The following is a 23,426-nucleotide window of genomic DNA, read 5'->3' on the forward strand; positions in this document are numbered from 1 at the left end:
GTGTGATGCGATTATTCTCTTGAATCTTTATTAAACTGATAAAAAAATAGACTGATCAACTTACTCTCTAAAATCTCAATATACGCCTCTGCCTCGATGGAACCTTTACACATATGCTAGTCATCCATTTTGTTTGCACCCCCCCCCCCCAAACAATGAAGGATGTTGGCTTTTGCACTATTCACTAATAACAGTCTGGATGGTCCTTTTTGGCACAAAGAACTTGATGTTGTTTCTCCAAAACAAGCTGAAAAGTGGACTCACCTATAATGTAATAATAATAATATAAATATGTAATGTAATAATAAATATGAGCTGATATCTGAACAATCTTAATGCTGATTATAAGAAATAAAAACTCTGATGCTGCAGCTTTACTCTGTTAATCATCTGCAACTGATGATGGCTGGTTCCTCGCGTGTGAGGATCATGAGAAGAAAGGAGATTATTTCAGGTTTTAAAAGCCCTCTGGTGACTGAAGAGGCCGATGCGTGAGGTGCACGTTCTGTTGCATCTTGGGCAGATGAAGGAAGGAACTGGAGCTGTTACTGGTCGATTCTTTGATCCCATTTTCCACCTCCTGTGCTTCTCTTTTGCTGCATCACTCCTCTCATGTTCTAATTTCTGGTGGCTCTTCTGATGGAATAGCGCCACTTGTTCCGATTAAGTGCTTCCTGTTGCCATCTCTGGTTCTGCCAATGGCAGCTGCTTCTTTAGTTGATCTTTGAAACGTTTTCTGGGAGCGCCGCGGTCACGTTTGCCCCGTTTCAGCTCGCCAAGGCAGACGGCTTTAGGCATCCGTGTGTCCTCCATCCACGTGTCCAGCCCACGGAAGTTGCTGCTGCAGCAGAATGGACTCCAGACCGGGCAGGTTGGCTCGCTGGAGAACCTCTTTGTTGGCGACGTGGTCTTGTCACTTGATACCAAGGATGGAACGGAGGCAGCGTTTATGGAAGCGCTCCAACAGCCTGATCTGCTTGCATTATAGGACCCAGGTTTCTGAACCATACGACAGGGTAGGGACCCCCACAGCTCTGTATACCTGGATTTTTGTTGAGAGGCGGAGGTGGACAAGCGTCCAAATGTGCTGCTGGCTCGGGCAAGTCGGTTGTCAAGATCTTTACTGACAGTTGCATCGCTGGAGATGACGCTGCCCAGGTCGGTAAACTGCTCGACTGCATTCAGACTAGTGCCATCGATGCTGATCCGTGGTTGGCTGTACGCCTCTCGTGGGGGAGGCTGGGACATCACTTCTGTCTTTTCCAAGCTGATGGTAAGGCTGAAAGCCTTTGCCGCTCAGCAAATCGGTCAACGATGTGCTGCAATGCTTCCTGGGTGTGAGTGAGAAGGGCACAGTCATCAGCAAACAGCAACTCTGTGATCAGCTTCTCAACAGTCCATTCTTAACTTACATCAGTGTGTTTGGTGAGGTTGGAGGTTCTGATCTAAAGTGCTGATATTTCTGTATCTTTGGGTAAAACATCAGAGGAGCTTTATCTGATATGAAGACTCTCTCACTTCGGTCGCTTTTAGAGAACCTGTTTGCACTTGTGCATTAATATGTTTAACTGGCTTGTAGTTTTTCACACAGGTCACTTCAGTTAGCTGCACAATTTATTGTCGTTCTTTTGTAGTAACAAGGAACGAATTTACATACGGCAAATGTAACAGTGCAGATACTCCAGAAATACTTAAGTACTGTAACGAAGTATTATTACTTCATTACATTACACCACTGCTAAGTAAACACGTGGCCTGTAATCGATTGGCTTCTTATCCAGGGTTTCCTAGGCTGGATTATTCATCAGGGTTTCATCTACAGAGTTCGTTACAGGATGAACCACAACATGAACACAGCAACAATATTTCATTATATAATAAATACAGCGTTGGTGATTATGATTCAGTGTAAGTCATTCAATAAAGAGCACCGCGACCTTGATCAGAATTAAAGCTAAATGGATGAATCACACTGCAGTCCAGTAGAGGCGCTAATGAACCTGAATGTTGTAGATCAAACATCTCAATCCAAACAGGAAGAAGAAGAAGCTTCAGCAGCTGATGTGTTTGTACTGAAGTGAATCATCTGTAAGTAAAATATAGATTTATTCTTACACTTTAATTATTAACTACATTCTAATTATTAATAAACTAGAGTTCATAATGAAACGTGACTGTGAGGATTTAAGGAGATTGAACTCTTTTCTCATTTAAACACACAGACTGTTAGCTGCTCCGCTAACCGTTAGCATCGCATATGATTCAGTACTGATGAACCGATTCATTTGAGATAGAATTAAAGGCTGGATCTGAAATACACAGAGCACACCCGCTATATCTAAACAAGCACAGTGTGGGTTCATCCCATCACACCAGAGGTGTGCGATACTGCAGAATTTAGTATCGATCCGATACCAGGTAAATACAGGGCCAGTATCACCGATACCGATACTTTTTAATAATTAGAGTTGATGCATCATCAAATTGCTAAATCTGAATGAATTTTCATGACATCAGAATCAGATTTATTGGCCAAATATGTGGATACACACAAGGAATTTGTTTCCAGCTGATGGTATATTACTGTAATATATACAGGTGCTGGTCATAAAATTAGAATATCATGAAAAAGTTGATTCCATTCAAAAAGTGAAACTTGTATATTATATTCATTCATTACACACAGACTGATATATTTCAAATGTTTATTTCTTTTAATGTTGATGATTATAACTGACAACTAATGAAAACCCCAAATTCAGTATCTCAGAAAATTAGAATATTACTTAAGACCAGAACAAAAAAAGGATTTTTAGAAATGTTGGCCAACTGAAAAGTATGAAGATGAAAAGTATGAGCATGTACAGAACTCAGTACTTAGTTGGGGCTCCTTTTGCCTGGATTACTGCAGCAATGCGGCATGGCATGGACTCCATCAGTCTGTGGCACTGCTCAGGTGTTATGAGAGCCCAGGTCGCTCTGATAGTGGCCTTCAGCTCTTCTGAATTGTTGGGTCTGGCGTATCGTATCTTCCTCTTCACAATACACCATAGATTTTCTATGGGATTAAGGTCAGGCGAGTTTGCTGGCCAATTAAGAACAGGGATACCATGGTCCTTAAACCAGGTACTGGTAGCTTTGGCACTGTGTGCAGGTGCCAAGTCCTGTTGGAAAATGAAATCTGCATCTCCATAAAGTTGGTCAGCAGCAGGAAGCATGAAGTGCTCTAAAACTTCCTGGTAGACGGCTGCGTCGACCTTGGACCTCAGAAAACACAGTGGACCGACACCAGAAGATGACATGGCACTCCAAACCATCACTGACTGTGGAAACTTTACACTGGACCTCAAGCAACGTGGATTCTGTGCCTCTCCTCTCTTCCTCCAGACTCTGGGACCTTGATTTCCAAAGGTGATGCAAAATGTACTTTCATCAGAGAACATAACTTTGGACCACTCAGCAGCAGTCCAGTCCTTAGCCCAGGCGAGACGCTTCTGACGCTGTCTCTTGTTCAAGAGTGGCTCGACACAAGGAATGCGACAGCTGAAACCCATGTCTTGCATACGTCTGTGCATGGTGGTTCTTGAAGCACTGACTCCAGCTGCAGTCCACTCTTTGTGAATCTCCCGCACATTTTTGAATGGGTTTTGTTTCACAATCCTCTCCGGGGTGCGGTTATCCCTATTGCTTGTACACTTTTTTCTACCACATCTTTTCCTTCCCTTCGCCTCTCTATTAATGTGCTTGGACACAGAGCTCTGTGAACAGCCAGCCTCTTTAGCAATGACCTTTTGTGTCTCGCCCTCCTTGTGCAAGGTGTCGATGGTCGTCTTTTGGACAACTGTCAAGTCAGCAGTCTTCCCCATGATTGTGTAGCCTACAGAACTAGACTGAGAGACCATTTAAAGGCCTTTGCAGGTGTTTTGAGTTAATTAGCTGATTAGCGTGTGGCACCAGGTGTCTTCAATATTGTACCTTGTCACAATATTCAAATTTTCTGAGATACTGAATTCGGGGTTTTCATTAGTTGTCAGTTATAATCATCAACATTAAAAGAAATAAACTTTTGAAATATATCAGTCTGTGTGTAATGAATGAATATAATATACAACGTTACCATCATGACGTATCACCACCAAGCAGCTAACTCACACCACATAGTCGTGTTTGCTGGATGAATACATCTGTACATTTTTAAATAGTGACCGAATACACGTGTACTTGTTTATTTAAAATAAAAATCGATGCTGTTCTGTTTACATTTATAAGCACAAAGTCAAAAGAAATTCACCAAAACACGGAGTAAGAGCCTCACTGCGCATGCTCCGATTCATGTGCGTAAGGTGCGTCTGTGCTTTACATACGTACAGTTTAGACTGTTATTTCCATAAGATCGCCCCTATTTCTGTATCCGCAAAGCAAAGTATTCAAAAACTTCATCAACGTAACAGCATAACAGTACCGTAGTAAACCCAGCAGAGCCGGACGAGAGGAGCGAGGTGAGCATGTAAGATGTGAGAGGAGCGAGTCTGTACACCCATGATCTTTACTTTCTGATGAAACGGGAGAAACGTGCTGAATGTAGCGGAGAAAAAGTCAAACTAAAGAATCGATCCCATCACACTAGTATTGATCCCATATCACTACATCAAACCCAACACACTTAACAAAATCGCCAACCTTCACATAAAGTAAAACACAAAACACACCATTAACCATGTAAATATATAATAACTATGTACATGATACACGCCGTTTTAACTGAAACCCCCCCTAAACTTTTTATCCTTTACACATGCTTAGATCACGGCCACACAAATGCATTCTGGGAGTGACGTGAAAGAAAAAAATGTCAATGTTTCACTGATCAACTTCATTAGTAGTTAGTAAATACAAACACGTTTAGAACACTTTATACAGTCAGCACTAGGGATGTAACGATACACTCTACCCACGATGCGATGCGATTCACGATACGATTTTTGGGGTACAGAATGTGCTGATTAAAGATCGAGCACCATCTTAATCCATTCAGACTCATTCCACCGAGCTCTGAGACGTTTGATTGGCCCGGTTCCACAGTAGTTTCATTTGTTTTTATCCCAAACAGTTTAAATTTCCATTTCAGGAAATTTTCTATCTATTTAATTATCTATCTGTCTATTTGTCTGTCTGTCTATTAGATCTTTAATAATGCAGTCAGCAGAAGAGGGACACGTCACCCCTGAGGATCTACAACATGAAGAATTCCAACAGAAAATAATAATAAAGGAGGAGGATGAAGATGATGATGATGATTTCTTCTGTGAGTAAATGGAGCATGATGCCACTTTTACTTCAGACAGTGTTGTACAGTACAGTGGGGTTAGTATTGGGGTCACTAATCTAGGGCTGCCGCGATTGTCAATATTATAAGTCGATGCATCATGTTTAAAACTATGTTTATAAACGATCCTGTTAAATTTCTACATCGTCTCTGTTCATATAAGCGTTCATATGATTCCCTCAGCACTACTCGCCGTGTGCAGGACCTCAGTCATATCTGCTCCGGTCGCTGGCTGGCGGCATTAAGCTCCGTCTTAAAAAACACCGTCTGCAGCCGTCAGAGGACGATTGTAGAGCTTTCAAATAAAAGATCAAAGTTCTCCACGACCCAAATCATCCAAAGTTTGGTGATACTTAAAACTGGTACAGAACTAAAAGCTGGTTTGTTCTCTGTGTACAGCAGCACCGGCGCCGTGCTGCACGTCTATATCGTTTCATTACGCTGCTTAATCCTGGAGATCTTGGAATAGCGTATTTCTTAGCGAGTTCAGTTAGACCAGTGGTTCTCAAACTTTTTCTGTCACGCCCCCCTTTGGAAGATGAAAATCTGTCATAGACAAAATAGGCCAATTTTAACTGTGTTGAAATAACTTCAAACCACGTTTGACATATCACTGAACTGCTCCTTCAATCTGCTATTTCAAAAAGAATAAAAAGAAACCGTAGCCTAGTGGTTAAGGCACAGGACTAGTAATCCAAAGGTCGCTGGTTCGAGCCCCGCCACTGCCAGGTTGCTGCTGTTGGGCCCTTGAGCAAGGCCCTTAACCCTCAGTTGCTCAGACTGTATACTGTACCTGTAATGTAAGTCGCTTTGGATAAAGGCGTCCGCTAAATGCTGAAAATGTAAATGTAAATAAAATTTGCAAACACTTTACAAAAAAGATAACAAAGTTGAATATGTGCCAAAAAACTAATTTGTGAGAGTTTAAGTCTCATCACTGTATTAGTGGCTGTTTTTCTTTTTATCCCTGTCAAATACCTCTCTGTTCTGTAAATCTAGACCAGGGGTGCACACACACTTTCATGGCTTGAGATCGACTGTTTCAGTCTACAGGTCATCATGATCTACTTTTTAAGGTCGGACTCATCATTTTTCAAAAAAAGCTTTGAAGCTTTTTAAATGCGCTTCAGTTCCTGTATTGATATTCAGCTTTACAGAGCAAGTGACTGAATCACACTGAGCTTATTCTGATGATTTGCTCTGAATGGTATCAGTCAGGTTTATGTATCTGGACAGGAGCTGCTGATGCTCAAGCGGTTTTTCAGGTGTTCACCAGTAAGGATGGACCCATATTTAGACTTCATTATTTTCATGTGGGAAGTAGGTTGATGCGAAAAAGCTGTCAAAAATGTGGAAGTTCCAGATTGTCCAGCAGAGACAGCAGAGACCCTTGACTTCATATAAATAAAGGTTAAAATTTCTCCATCAGAAAACGTTAAACAGGGTGGGCCATAAGTTTCCATACATAGGAAAAAAAATTGGTTCCGCGCTTAATTTCAGTCAGACGCGCCTCTCCCGTCATGCCTCTGCGCCCCCCAGGGGGGGCGCGCCCCACACTTTGAGAACCGCTGAGTTAGACCAAAAAGCTCATCAAAGCACAAAAAGCTTCTCATGTGAATGCGCCGGTAACAGCGTAACACTCACCACTGTGTTTACATGGTTTAGAATGTGCAGTAAGTGTTGAGTGAATGTGGAGGTTAGAATCTGGGATCGTTCTGTCGTTACCGTACGCCGGACTTAATGAGACGCGGCTACATCTAACTATTTGATCTCTGCTATAAGTTGAAGCACTTTGCTGTGTGTACAGAACAGCATGAACACGAGCTGCACTCTGTTTAATATGGACATAAACCCTGTTTACATTTAGTTCTGTGTTAGATTATTATCACCTACAGTTTAGAATAAAAGAAGATGAAATCAGTAAAACAGTCTATAGATTAATCAATAGAAAATAGTCGTTAGTGGCAGCTCTACAGTAATCAGTGGGATGTGGATAGTGGGATTAGAACCTGTACTGTACCGTACTGTCCTGTGCTGATCCACTCCAGTCTGGATTTAAGTTTTAATCTAACTAGGATTTATTTGTGATCAGAAAATCAAACCCACAACCTTCAGTTTCCTCCAGTTGTTGAGTTTCTTCTTCTCATGTTGAATTTCAGATGAAGGATCCATAATCCCGGTGGAACTCGTCACCTCTGATGAAGATCTCCCCCTAGTGGACCAACAGCCTGTGAAGAATGAGGAACTCAGTAAGACAGTTCTTTATCTCACCACTACTAGACAGACAGATACTTTATTGTTCCCTCGGGGGTCTGTGTACCTGTGGTCATTCGTTTTTCGTTTCAAGATCAAAAATCAAATAAACAAACAAACAAACAAATAAAAAATGGCTCGTATTTTTCTCCCCCTTTAGCGCATCCAATTGTTCAGTTTGCATCGTGCTTCCTCTCTGTCTATGCCGAACCCCGCCCTGACCGAGGAGATCGAAGCTAACACGTATCCCCTCCGAAACATGAGCAGCAGCCGGATGCATCTTTGCCACCCACACATTGATGAGTTTGGCGCCACCTAGCGTTGCATGCGGAGAGACACACCCTAAGGGCGCTCTTCCTCATCTCTGTGCAGGCGCCTGTAATCAGCCGGCAGAGGTCGTAATCGCATTCTGACAGAGAGAGACCCACATCCGGGTCTTTGTCCCCGCCCCCCAACTGAGAAACCGGCCAATCGTTGCTCATACAGCCACTCGGTTAGTGGAAAACAACATTCTTTTTTCTTAGAATAGTTTTTTAGGAAAAATAGTTCCTGTGTGAATTACAGGGCAGGAAAAAACTACAACAGACACAAAAGTCAGAACAAGGGACGCGGCGTAACGTTATTATTACCGTTTACTCCATCTTCTCAACACTTGTGCTTGGGATTTAAAGTGAAAAACGAATGACCACAGGTACACGGACCTCGAGGGAATCAGTGGTCACTTTTGATCTAGTTGCAAGTGGCAGCCAACTCCGTATCTGTGTACTGCACTTTGTGTTTGTGTATCCTGTAAATATGAAGCTTTGTTATGCACGCTAGTGAGAGATGAGCTAATAGCACTTCATACTGTGGGTTTTACCAACATAACACACCCTATCCCAGAGGAGCTGGAATAGAAATACAGGGGGTGCAGAGCCGGTGCTAAGCTAAAAGCTAAGATTGAATAATTGAGGAGATGTAAACCATCTGTTCCCCCTGTGGTGATGGGAACGTGAACTGGGATGGACACGACTGGATTCACCACTGTGAGAGAGAACAGGGTTACTAAGCTCAGCGTCAAAGGCAAAGGTCCCATAACACCAACAATCTTTATTATTTATAATGTTATAAATGTATTTTATTATTTATAATGTTATAAATGTAGTTTATTATTTATAATGATATAAATGTATTTATTATTTATAATGTTATAAATGTGTTTTATTATTTATAATGTTATAAATGTATTTATTATTTATAATGATATAAATGTATTTTATTATTTATAATGTTATAAATGTATTTTATTATTTATAATGATATAAATGTGTTTTATTATTTATAATGTTATAAATGTATTTTATTATTTATAATGTTATAAATGTATTTTATTATTTATAATGTTATAAATGTATTTATTATTTATAATGATATAAATGTATTTTATTATTTATAATGATATAAATGTATTTATTATTTATAATGATATAAATGTGTTTTATTATTTATAATGTTATAAATGTATTTTATTATTTATAATGTTATAAATGTATTTTATTATTTATAATGTTATAAATGTATTTATTATTTATAATGATATAAATGTATTTTATTATTTATAATGTTATAAATGTATTTTATTATTTATAATGTTATAAATGTATTTATTATTTATAATGTTATAAATGTATTTTATTATTTATAATGTTATAAATGTATTTATTATTTATAATGATATAAATGTATTTTATTATTTATAATGTTATAAATGTATTTTATTATTTATAATGATATAAATGTGTTTTATTATTTATAATGTTATAAATGTATTTTATTATTTATAATGTTATAAATGTAGTTTATTATTTATAATGATATAAATGTATTTATTATTTATAATGATATAAATGTGTTTTATTATTTATAATGTTATAAATGTATTTTATTATTTATAATGTTATAAATGTAGTTTATTATTTATAATGTTATAAATGTAGTTTATTATTTATAATGATATAAATGTATTTATTATTTATAATGATATAAATGTGTTTTATTATTTATAATGTTATAAATGTATTTTATTATTTATAATGTTATAAATGTGGTTTATTATTTATAATGATATAAATGTATTTATTATTTATAATGATATAAATGTGTTTTATTATTTATAATGTTATAAATGTATTTTATTATTTATAATGTTATAAATGTATTTTATTATTTATAACGTTATAAATGTATTTTATTATTTATAATGTTATAAATGTATTTTATTATTTATAATGTTATAAATGTAGTTTATTATTTATAATGATATAAATGTATTTATTATTTATAATGATATAAATGTGTTTTATTATTTATAACGTTATAAATGTATTTTATTATTTATAATGTTATAAATGTATTTTATTATTTATAATGTTATAAATGTAGTTTATTATTTATAATGATATAAATGTGTTTTATTATTTATAATGTTATAAATGTATTTTATTATTTATAATGTTATAAATGTAGTTTATTATTTATAATGTTATAAATGTATTTATTATTTATAATGATATAAATGTGTTTTATTATTTATAACGTTATAAATGTATTTTATTATTTATAATGTTATAAATGTATTTTATTATTTATAATGTTATAAATGTAGTTTATTATTTATAATGATATAAATGTATTTATTATTTATAATGATATAAATGTGTTTTATTATTTATAACGTTATAAATGTATTTTATTATTTATAATGTTATAAATGTATTTTATTATTTATAATGTTATAAATGTATTTTATTATTTATAATGTTATAAATGTAGTTTATTATTTATAATGATATAAATGTATTTATTATTTATAATGATATAAATGTGTTTTATTATTTATAATGTTATAAATGTATTTTATTATTTATAATGTTATAAATGTATTTTATTATTTATAACGTTATAAATGTGTTTTATTATTTATAATGTTATAAATGTATTTTATTATTTATAATGTTATAAATGTAGTTTATTATTTATAATGTTATAAATGTAGTTTATTATTTATAATGATATAAATGTATTTATTATTTATAATGTTATAAATGTGTGTTATTATTTATAATGTTATAAATGTAGTTTATTATTTATAATGTTATAAATATATTTTATTATTTATAATGTTATAAATGTATTTTATTATTTATAACGTTATAAATGTATTTGATTATTTATAACGTTATAAATGTATTTTATTATTTATAATGTTATAAATGTATTTTATTATTTATAATGTTATAAATGTATTTTATTATTTATAATGTTATAAATGTATTTTATTATTTATAATGTTATAAATGTATTTTATTATTTATAATGTTATAAATGTATTTTATTATTTATAATGTTATAAATGTATTTTATTATTTATAATGTTATAAATGTATTTGATTATTTATAATGTTATAAATGTATTTGATTATTTATAATGTTATAAATGTATTTGATTATTTATAATGTTATAAATGTATTTTATTATTTATAATGTTATAAATGTATTTTATTATTTATAAGGTTATAAATGTATTTTATTATTTATAATGTTATAAATGTAGTTTATTATTTATAATGTTATAAATGTAGTTTATTATTTATAATGTTATAAATGTATTTTATTATTTATAATGTTATAAATGTATTTGATTATTTATATTGTTATAAATGTATTTGATTATTTATAATGTTATAAATGTATTTATTATTTATAATGATATAAATGTATTTTATTATTTATAATGTTATAAATGCATTTTATTATTTATAATGTTATAAATGTATTTTATTATTTATAATGTTATAAATGTATTTTATTATTTATAATGTTATAAATGTATTTGATTATTTATAATGTTATAAATGTATTTATTATTTATAATGATATAAATGTATTTTATTATTTATAATGTTATAAATGTATTTTATTATTTATAATGATATAAATGTGTTTTATTATTTATAATGTTATAAATGTATTTTATTATTTATAATGTTATAAATGTAGTTTATTATTTATAATGATATAAATGTATTTATTATTTATAATGATATAAATGTGTTTTATTATTTATAATGTTATAAATGTATTTTATTATTTATAATGTTATAAATGTAGTTTATTATTTATAATGATATAAATGTATTTATTATTTATAATGATATAAATGTGTTTTATTATTTATAATGTTATAAATGTATTTTATTATTTATAATGTTATAAATGTAGTTTATTATTTATAATGTTATAAATGTAGTTTATTATTTATAATGATATAAATGTATTTATTATTTATGATGATATAAATGTGTTTTATTATTTATAATGTTATAAATGTATTTTATTATTCATAACGTTATAAATGTATTTTATTATTCATAATGTTATAAATGTATTTTATTATTTATAATGTTATAAATGTGTTTTATTATTTATAATGTTATAAATGTATTTTATTATTCATAACGTTATAAATGTATTTTATTATTCATAATGTTATAAATGTATTTTATTATTTATAATGTTATAAATGTATTTTATTATTCATAACGTTATAAATGTATTTTATTATTTATAATGTTATAAATGTATTTTATTATTTATAATGTTATAAATGTAGTTTATTATTTATAATGTTATAAATGTAGTTTATTATTTATAATGATATAAATGTATTTATTATTTATAATGATATAAATGTGTTTTATTATTTATAATGTTATAAATGTATTTTATTATTTATAATGTTATAAATGTATTTTATTATTTATAACGTTATAAATGTATTTTATTATTTATAACGTTATAAATGTATTTGATTATTTATAACGTTATAAATGTATTTGATTATTTATAATGTTATAAATGTATTTTATTATTTATAATGTTATAAATGTATTTTATTATTTATAATGTTATAAATGTATTTTATTATTTATAATGTTATAAATGTATTTTATTATTTATAATGTTATAAATGTATTTTATTATTTATAATGTTATAAATGTATTTTATTATTTATAATGTTATAAATGTATTTTATTATTTATAATGTTATAAATGTATTTTATTATTTATAATGTTATAAATGTATTTTATTATTTATAATGTTATAAATGTATTTATTATTTATAATGATATAAATGTATTTTATTATTTATAATGTTATAAATGTATTTTATTATTTATAATGTTATAAATGTATTTTATTATTTATAATGTTATAAATGTATTTGATTATTTATAATGTTATAAATGTATTTGATTATTTATAATGATATAAATGTATTTTATTATTTATAATGTTATAAATGTAGTTTATTATTTATAATGTTATAAATGTAGTTTATTATTTATAATGTTATAAATGTAGTTTATTATTTATAATGTTATAAATGTATTTTATTATTTATAATGTTATAAATGTATTTTATTATTTATAATGTTATAAATGTATTTATTATTTATAATGATATAAATGTATTTTATTATTTATAATGTTATAAATGTATTTTATTATTTATAATGTTATAAATGTATTTTATTATTTATAATGTTATAAATGTATTTTATTATTTATAATGTTATAAATGTATTTTATTATTTATAATGTTATAAATGTATTTTATTATTTATAATGTTATAAATGTAGTTTATTATTTATAATGTTATAAATGTATTTGATTATTTATAATGTTATAAATGTATTTATTATTTATAATGATATAAATGTATTTTATTATTTATAATGTTATAAATGTATTTTATTATTTATAATGTTATAAATGTATTTGATTATTTATAATGTTATAAATGTATTTATTATTTATAATGATATAAATGTATTTTATTATTTATAATGTTATAAATGTATTTTATTATTTATAATGTTATAAATGTAGTTTATTATTTATAATGTTATAAATGTAGTTTATTATTTATAATGTTATAAATGTAGTTTATTATTTATAATGTTATAAATGTATTTTATTATTTATAATGTTATAAATGTAGTTTATTATTTATAATGTTATAAATGTAGTTTATTATTTATAACGTTATAAATGTAGTTTATTATTTATAACGTTATAAATGTAGTTTATTATTTATAATGTTATAAATGTAGTTTATTATTTATAATGTTATAAATGTAGTTTATTATTTATAATGTTATAAATGTATTTTATTATTTATAATGTTATAAATGTAGTTTATTGTTTATAATGTTATAAATGTATTTTATTATTTATAATGTTATAAATGTAGTTTATTGTTTATAATGTTATAAATGTAGTTTATTGTTTATAATGTTATAAATGTATTTTATTATTTATAATGTTATAAATGTAGTTTATTATTTATAATGTTATAAATGTAGTTTATTATTTATAATGTTATAAATGTAGTTTATTATTTATAATGTTATAAATGTAGTTTATTATTTATAATGTTATAAATGTATTTGATTATTTATAATGTTATAAATGTTTTTTATTATTTATAATGTTATAAATGTATTTTATTATTTATAATGTTATAAATGTATTTTATTATTTATAATGTTTATTTATAATGTTATAAATGTATTTTATTATTTATAATGTTATAAATGTAGTTTATTATTTATAATGTTATAAATGTATTTTATTATTTATAATGTTATAAATGTAGTTTATTGTTTATAATGTTATAAATGTATTTTATTATTTATAATGTTATAAATTTAGTTTATTATTTATAATGTTATAAATGTAGTTTATTATTTATAATGTTATAAATGTATTTTATTATTTATAATGTTATAAATTTAGTTTATTATTTATAATGTTATAAATGTAGTTTATTATTTATAATGTTATAAATGTAGTTTATTATTTATAATGTTATAAATGTAGTTTATTATTTATAATGTTATAAATGTATTTTATTATTTATAATGTTATAAATGTAGTTTATTGTTTATAATGTTATAAATGTATTTTATTATTTATAATGTTATAAATGTATTTGATTATTTATAATGTTATAAATGTAGTTTATTGTTTATAATGTTATAAATGTATTTTATTATTTATAATGTTATAAATGTATTTTATTATTTATAATGTTATAAATGTAGTTTATTATTTATAATGTTATAAATGTAGTTTATTATTTATAATGTTATAAATGTAGTTTATTATTTATAATGTTATAAATGTATTTGATTATTTATAATGTTATAAATGTTTTTTATTATTTATAATGTTATAAATGTATTTTATTATTTATAATGTTATAAATGTATTTTATTATTTATAATGTTATAAATGTATTTTATTATTTATAATGTTATAAATGTATTTTATTATTTATAATGTTATAAATGTAGTTTATTATTTATGTTATAAATGTATTTTATTATTTATAATGTTATAAATGTAGTTTATTATTTATAATGTTATAAATGTAGTTTATTATTTATAATGTTATAAATGTATTTTATTATTTTCTGCTTCAGAACTGAACAAGGATTTCTCCTGCTCCTCGTGTCCACGTTCCTCTACAACCCAAAATCACCTCCACAATCACATCAAGAGCTGCAACCATGATAAATATGATGATGCGCTGGTGAAGATTAAGACTGAACATGAGGATCTGACACCCACCAGAAGCTCCAGTAATCAGCAAACGTCCTCTGGTACTGTCAGCATTAACACCTCTCTCGGAAACGTCTGCTCAGACTGTGGGAAGAGCTTCAGTTCCCGGAGGACTCTTAAAATACACCGGCGCATTCATACAGGAGAGAAACCGTATCAGTGCTCTCAGTGTGGGAAGAGATTTACTCGGCAGAGTGTTCTTAAAGAACATGAGCGCATTCACACTGGCGAGAAACCCTATCAGTGCTTAGAGTGCGGGAAGAGCTTTAATCAACAGAGTAAACTTAAAACACACCAGCGCATTCACACTGGAGAGCGACCGTATCAGTGCTCAGAGTGTGGGAAGAGTTTTAATAGACACAGCGACCTCAAAAGACACCAGCACATTCACACTGGAGAGAAACCGTACCAGTGCTTACGGTGCGGGAAGAGCTTTAAAGAACAGTGTAAACTCAAAATCCACCAGCGCATTCACACCGGAGAGAAACCCTATTACTGCTCTCAGTGTGGGAAGAGTTTTAACGGACAGAGCGACCTTAAAAACCACCAGCGCATTCACACAGGAGAGAAACCGTACGAGTGCTTGCAGTGTGGAAAGTGTTTTAATTTACACAGTAGTCTTAAAACACACCAGCGCACTCACACTGGAGAGAAACCGTATCAGTGCTCGGAGTGCGGGAAGAGTTTTAATCAACAGAGTAATCTGAAAAAACACCAGCGCATTCACACTGGGGAGAAACCCTATCAGTGCACGTGGTGTGGGAGGAGTTTTACTGGGCAAAGTCATCTCAAGGGCCACCAGCGCATTCACACCGGAGAGAAACCGTATCAGTGCTTACAGTGTAACAACCACTTCACACGTTTATCTTCCCTTAAGAAACACAAGTGTAACAGATCAGATTCTACTAAATAAACTGACGTGTGTTTGGAATCGTTGTCCTGTTGCATGTCACGATTAATAAAGTTGGGACGTTTTGTAAAAGTTGGTAAGAAGAAGAATCTGTGATGTTAATTCTCTTCAATCTTTATTTAATTGATATAAATACATTAAAAAAGATTTCCAGTGTTTTACTGATCAACTTCGATGCATTTTGTACATATAAGCATATAGAATTTAATGCCTGGAGGAGTGTGTTCCCCTGTGTAGGAGACAGATCTGGACTTAGGGTGGCCAGCCGTCCGGCTTTAGGGCGGACAGTCCGGTTTTTCAGCTGCCAGTCTTCCGCCCATGTAACGCTAAAAAAATCCTCCTTTTGGAGTGAACTGGTGACATTTTTGATCAATATTATCTGTCACTGGCTCAGGTACATGTCGAAACAAATGCTTTGTATTTCATTGGTTTAACAGCCTCATTTGACTGCGTATAGTGCTACCTATCGTGGGGGGACCTTCTAAATGCTAGTCTGTGATTGGAAGCAAGAATTCTGGTTTCATTCTGTGTGTTGCAGTATCATGTCCCCCTGTTCCTCCTATGACGTCCTCCTTTTGGGGTGTAATGTCACCCCTCACAATGTTTTTGTGACTATGAATGTGGCCACCCTAGCTGGACTGCAGGCAGGCCGGTCCAGTACATACACTCTGTGTCTACGCTGATGTAGTGCGTGCAGGACGAGGCCTGGCATCGTCTTGCTGAAATAATCGAGGAGTTTTTGGGAAGATACGACACCTTGATGGAAGCATGCGTCTCTCTAAAATCCCAATGTACGTGTTGGGGAAAAAGATGTTAGCTATTAATTATATAATGAATTACGGGGAACCACTGGCATTTTTAAGGAGAAATTACCAGAAGAATCGAATTCATAATGGATTCATTGGTTAAACTATTACTGGGAAATAATATGTGATGATCTATAGTGGATTGAATGCTGGGTAGAACCAGGAGGTTTAGAGTCTGATTTAAATGTATGCTATTGATTAATAGTGGAAGCGAATTAAAAAAGTATCGAGACCAAGTGTGGAGTGTTTCTGTCGGCTGATGGAGAAAGACTTTGCAGGAAGGTTGGTCCGTTGGTTCTTTGTTCTGGCCCTGTTCAGCAGAGAAGTGGCTTTCTGTGCTGCAACACTTCACTCAGGTGCCTCGATCCAACGACTGCTGCTTCTGTGGTGTTTAATCCTCCTGTTATGTTTACAGGTCAAATTGACCCGTCTTAATGTTTCAAAATATAAAAAGATATAGTTAGAAGTATTTTTTGATATGAAACATCATTGATTATACTTACTAAGCTAAGCGAAAGGCATTAAAAATGAGATATAAACAATGATTATTGGGATTTTTTGGATGATTAAACATCCCCCGGGTCAAATTGACGAAAAAACGAACATAACAGGAGAGTTAAATCGGACTTCTTTTCTTCATCTCTGAAGATGAACAGATGTGGAGCACAGAGGTCAGCACACGTTGTGCAATTCGGTGAAGAGGTTGAATTCTCCACATGCAGCCGAATAGGAACTTTACCTCGACCGGTAAAGTTAAAGTTTTATCCCCCAGTCTAGTCGTGTCCAGTTCCCCTGATTGCTCCTCTATACTGCTTCGACCCTTCACCTCTCAACTGACACACGCCCCCTCCGGCACGTATAGTCAGTACAGACTGCATTTTTCACCTGTCGAGTCGAGTTCATACACTTGACGGGCGCCGTGTACGGAGGGCCACACCCCCATCAGCATTAATCCTCAGCCCTGTGCAGGCGCCATCAGTCAGCCAGCAGGGGCCACAGTCGCACCAGTTATGAGGACCCATAATCTGACTTCCTTACCCCCTAACCCTGAACAACAGCTAATCGTTGTTCATGCCGCCGCCCCACCCAGTCGGAAAGGCAGAGCTGAGATTCGATACGATGTATTCAAACCCCAACTCTGGTGCGCTAGCGTACTGAGCGGCACAAAATCGAGTCCAAATTTGCATTAACACGAATGATGAACTGAATCAACCGAGCCGATTCATGTGCTGGCTGCTGCATCACCTGTGGATGATGTGAAGTTTGGAAAAGCTCTCACACTCTTCCAAAAGATCTTTTTCTATTTTTGAAACTCTCTTTGAATGATCGAGTCGCTTCTTTTCAGTTCACTAATACCCCTTTTCCACCGAAGCGGATCTGATGTAGTTCACCTTACAACACCACAGACACAGGTCGGTTCTTTGAAACGGGCGTTTATTGCTCGAAACTTATTGCTTTGAAGTGTCAATGCCTCCGTCACGCCGTGAGAACTATTGGTAAATGAAAATACATAAATACGTCAATAAAATATGTAGTACATAGCCGTAATGGAAAGAAAACACAAATCACAAACGAGTTACCTCGTTGGCCGCTTGTTACAAAGAGAGGTTTCTTGAGTCTTTAAAGGTTCCTTTTGTCCCTTCGTCACCACCGACAACAATGACAATAAGAACTTTACAGTATAATAACTTTTAAGAACATCCGACAGCATTCAGCTTATGTTCTGCCCCCATTTTTTCCAAAAACAACAGTTCACGTGAGATTTTGTCTTGTGACTCTAATGCATGAACGTTACATATAGGAACATACTGTATGTATTTGCACTTAACAAATTATATTTACTTATTACATGAGATAATCAATAAAGAAACATTTATCAATTAATAAATCACTTACATCTGACTTCGTTGGTATTGTTGCCAGTTATGTTGATTGGCTGCTCTGGAGCACTGATTGGATTAAGTAAGTGAACTTGTGGCCTGCATGTAATGGATTGGCTTCATATCCAGGGTTTGTATCTGCTTTGTGCTTTTGGGTGCTGAACCCATTGCAACCCTGACCAGGACGATTGGTTGTTTTACTATTAATCCATTCATGTTATGGTGTTAAACCAGCATGAATCCACCCAGTTAGCATCATGATCTTCTCTAGGCTGGATTATTCATCAGGGTTTCATCTACAGAGTTTGTTACAGGATGAACCACAACATCAACACAGCAACAATATTTCATTGTTTAATAAATACAGGGTTGGTGATTATGATTCAGTGTGATTAAATACAGTACATTATAATGAAGAGCACCGCGACCTTGATCAGGAGTCCAGTTGGGGCGCTAATGAACCTGAACATTGTGGATCAACCAGCTCAGTTTAAACAAGAAGAAGCTGCAGCTGCTGGTGTGTTTGTATTGAAGTGAATCATCTGTAAGTAAAACATTTATTTATTTTTACACTTTAATTATTAACTACATTCTAGTTGATAATGAAACTAGAATTCAAAATAAAACACTGTGAGGATTTGAGGAGCTTCTCATGTAAACACACAGACTGCTAGCTGCTTCGCTAACTGTTAGCATCACATATGATTCATTACTGATGAATCGATTCATAGGATCCGAACAGCAAAATAAAAATTTTCATAGTTTCATAGTAAAACATCGAGTTATTTTAGCTTTGTTTTAGGTTTTAGGTTATTATAACATTTATGGAAGCACAGTGAGGGGTATAAACCTTTATGAGGCTCTATTTCAGCTCTCACTTTTAATCAGAACATTAAGTGCAGATAACACAAGACTGCAGGGCTGATCAGTAATAATACAATCACTGCCTGAACAAATAAAAAGGTCCCACACAGTAATATTTGGTTGTAGCGCCTTTAGCTTTGATTACGACACACATTCGCTGTGGCATCGATTCCACTTGCTTCTGCAACATCACAACATTTATTTCTGTCCAGAGTTGCATGAATTTCTCCCCAAGATCTTGTACTGATGATGGGAGATTTGGACCACTGTGCAAAGTCTTCTCCAGCACATCCCAAAGATTCTCAATGGGTTTGATGGAATAACCTGGTGGTTCAGTATATTGAGGTGGTCAGCTGACCTCATTCTTTGGGAACATACCGTTGCTGAACCTAGACCCTGACCGACTGCAGCGACCCCAGATCATAGCACTGCCCCCACAGGCTTGTACGGTAGGCACTAGGCATGATGGGTTCATCACTTCAGCCGCCTCTCTTCTTACCCTGATGTACCCATCACTCTGGAACAGGGTAAATCTGGACTCATCAGACCACATGACCTTCTTCCATCGCTCCAGAGTCCAACCTTTATGCTCCCTAGCAGATTGAAGCCGTTTTTGCCGGTTAGCCTCACTGACGAGTGGTTTTCTTAAGGCTACACAGCTGTTTAGTCCTAATCCCTTGAGTTACCTTCACATTGTGCGTGTGGAAATGCTCTTACTGTCACTATTAAACATCCCTGAGTTCTACTGGAGTTCTTCTACCATCTGATTTCACCAAACGTTTAAGTGATCGCCGATCACCATCATTCAAGATTAAACAAGATGACCCCCCCCCCCACTGTCCTTCCACTTTTTAATAATGTGTTGGACAGTTCTTTACCCGATTTCAGTAGTTTCAGCTTCTCCTTAGATGTTTTCTCTGCTTGATGCCAATAATCTGACCCTTCTGGAACAGATGAACATCTTTTCCACGACCACAGGACGTGTCTTATCACATAGTTGTTCAACAAATGAGAAGCTACTGGCATTTAAAATCATTTAAGGAGAAATAAAGTACATCTAACTGTCTCTCTATCAGATATTTAATAATGCAGTCAGCAGAAGAGGGACAGGTCACCCCTGTGGATCTACAACATGAAGGATTCCAGAAGAAACGAATAAAAAAGGAGGAGGATGAGGATGAAGATGATGATGATGATGATGATGATTTCTTCTGTAAGTAAATGTGGAGCATGATGCCACTTTTCCACCAGACAGTGTGGTACAGTACAGTACAGTGTGGGTTGGGGTTAGTTAGTATTGGAGTCACTAATCAGTGGGTTGTGGATTATAAATTAGAACCAGTTTCCTCCAGTTGTTGAGTTTCTTCTTCTCATGTTGATGGAATTTCAGATGAAGGATCCATAATCCCTGTGGAACACGTCACCTCTGAGGAACATCTCACCCTATTGCACCAACAGTGTGGAAGTTTCCAGATGAAGCCTGTGAAGAATGAGGAATTCAGTAAGACAGTTCTTTATCTTGAGTAAAATATATATTTTATTTAATTAGGAATCATTTGAGTCTCTTTTTTGTAGCATTTTTGTGACCCTAGTTTTTGCTCCAGGAATATAAAATCACTACAAAATCACTACCACCACAACTACTAGATATATCAATAGATACCTTATTGTTAATGAAGGAATCAGTCGTCAATTCCAGTGGTAAATACCTCATTTACTTGAGTGATGAGCTACTAGCACTTCATACTGTGGGTTGTGCTACCATAACACACCCCATCCCAGAGGAGCTGGAATAGAAATACAGGGGGTGCAGAGCCGGTGCTAAGCTAATAGATGTAAGCCATCTATTCCTCCCTGCGGTGATGGGGCACGTGACCAGGTCAGCAGCACCCCAGCAGTTCTACCATACATCTCTCCGGATCAGGCAGCTTTATACCAGGACATCAGCAGGGCGAGATAGAGAGTTCAAGATTACTGCTGAGGAACCCTTACAGTACATCTTCAATCTTAACCAACCACCTAGCAACAGCTTAGCAACCTCTGTACACCCTAGCAAACACAAAGCAACACTAGCTTGTTAGCAATTAGCCCGCTAACATAGCAGCCGGCTAGAAACACCTTAGCCACCATTTGGCAACATCTCAGTAACTGTCTAGTAACTCTTAATCAACAACCTGTTATCATAGCAAATATACATTGGAAACCCTCACCAAATACATGATTGCACACACACAATCACTTATCAGAGCAAAAAGTATTTACATCCCTGTCAAGTGTGTTAATATGTATATGTATTCTGCTTCAGAACTGAACAAGGTTTTCTCCTGCTCCTCGTGTCCACGTTCCTCTACAACCCAAAATCACCTCCACAATCACATCAAGAGCTGCAACCATGATAAATATGATGATGCGCTGGTGAAGATTAAGACTGAACATGAGGATCTGACGCCCACCAGAAGCTCCAGTAATCAGCAAACGTCCTCTGGTACTGTCAGCATTAACACCTCTCTCAGTCCCACACAGGAAGAAGGAAACGTCTGCTCACAGTGTGGGAAGAGCTTCAGGTTCCTGAGTGGTCTCAAGATACACCAGCGCATTCACACCGGAGAGAAACCGTATCAGTGCTCACAGTGTGGGAGGAGTTTTAATACACAAAGTAATTTTAAAGAACACCAGCGCATTCACACTGGAGAGAAACCGTATCAGTGCTCACAGTGTGCAAAAAGTTTTAGTCAACAGTGTCATCTCAAGATTCACCAGCGCATTCACACTGGGGAGAAACCGTATCAGTGCTCACAGTGTAGAAAGAGTTTTATTACACACAGCGACCTCAAAAGACACCAGCACATTCACACTGGAGAGAAACCGTATCAGTGTGCGCGGTGTGGGAAGAGTTTTAACGAACGGAACAAACTTAAAATCCACCAGCGCATTCACACTGGAGAAAAACCGTATTACTGCTCGCAGTGTGGGAAGAGTTTTAACGGACAAAGCGACCTCAAAACCCACCAGCGCATTCACACCGGAGAGAGACCGTATCAGTGCTCTCAGTGTGGGAAGCGTTTTAATGTGCACAGTAGCCTTAAAACCCACCAGCGCACTCACACTGGAGAGAAACCCTTTTACTGCTCGCAGTGTGGGAAGAGTTTTAATCAACAGAGCAATCTTAAAAAACACCAGCGCATTCACACTGGAGAGAAGCCCTTCGAGTGCTCACAGTGTGGAAAGAGTTTTAATAAACAGAGTCATCTCACAACCCACCAGCGCATTCACGCCGGAGAGAAACCGTATCAGTGCTCACAGTGCGGGAAGAGTTTTAATACACAGAGTAACCTCACAATACACCAGCGCGTTCACACTGGAGAGAAACCGTTTTACTGCACGCGCTGTGGGAACCGCTTTGCTCATTCATCAACGTTTAAGAGACACAAGTGTGACACATCAGATCGTACCGAATAAACTCAGGGTGACTTCTGTGTACAAGCAGGTCAGCCGGGGTTCTTATTAGCATAGCAGACGTTATAATGATTAGCATGTTCTCCAATCAGGTTCAACTGACCACTATAAATCCTCTCATATTGTTATTGTGTTTTTTGTTTATACTGAATTAATGTGACTGTAATGGTAATAAATCAGTGATATTTATTATTTATAAGTATTATTTGATGTCTTTGTAATGTATAAATATTCATGATTTGATGTTAGCATCATCTCT

General features: G+C 33.3%; 1 protein-coding gene across 1 annotated transcript; it reads left to right on the forward strand.

Moving 5' to 3' along the window:
- Nucleotides 1-1,958: 1,958 nt before the first annotated feature.
- Nucleotides 1,959-23,426, forward strand: LOC134303249 (zinc finger protein 883-like). The gene is made up of 6 exons (XM_062988601.1): nt 1,959-2,065; nt 5,241-5,305; nt 7,486-7,575; nt 15,113-15,949; nt 21,449-21,459; nt 22,295-23,426. Exons 1-6 carry the CDS (start codon nt 1,959-1,961, stop codon nt 23,168-23,170), a joined length of 1,986 nt encoding a protein of 661 aa, XP_062844671.1. The 3' UTR covers nt 23,171-23,426.

This window comes from Trichomycterus rosablanca, chromosome 2 (assembly GCF_030014385.1).
Source record: "Trichomycterus rosablanca isolate fTriRos1 chromosome 2, fTriRos1.hap1, whole genome shotgun sequence".
NCBI lineage: Eukaryota > Metazoa > Chordata > Actinopteri > Siluriformes > Trichomycteridae > Trichomycterus > Trichomycterus rosablanca.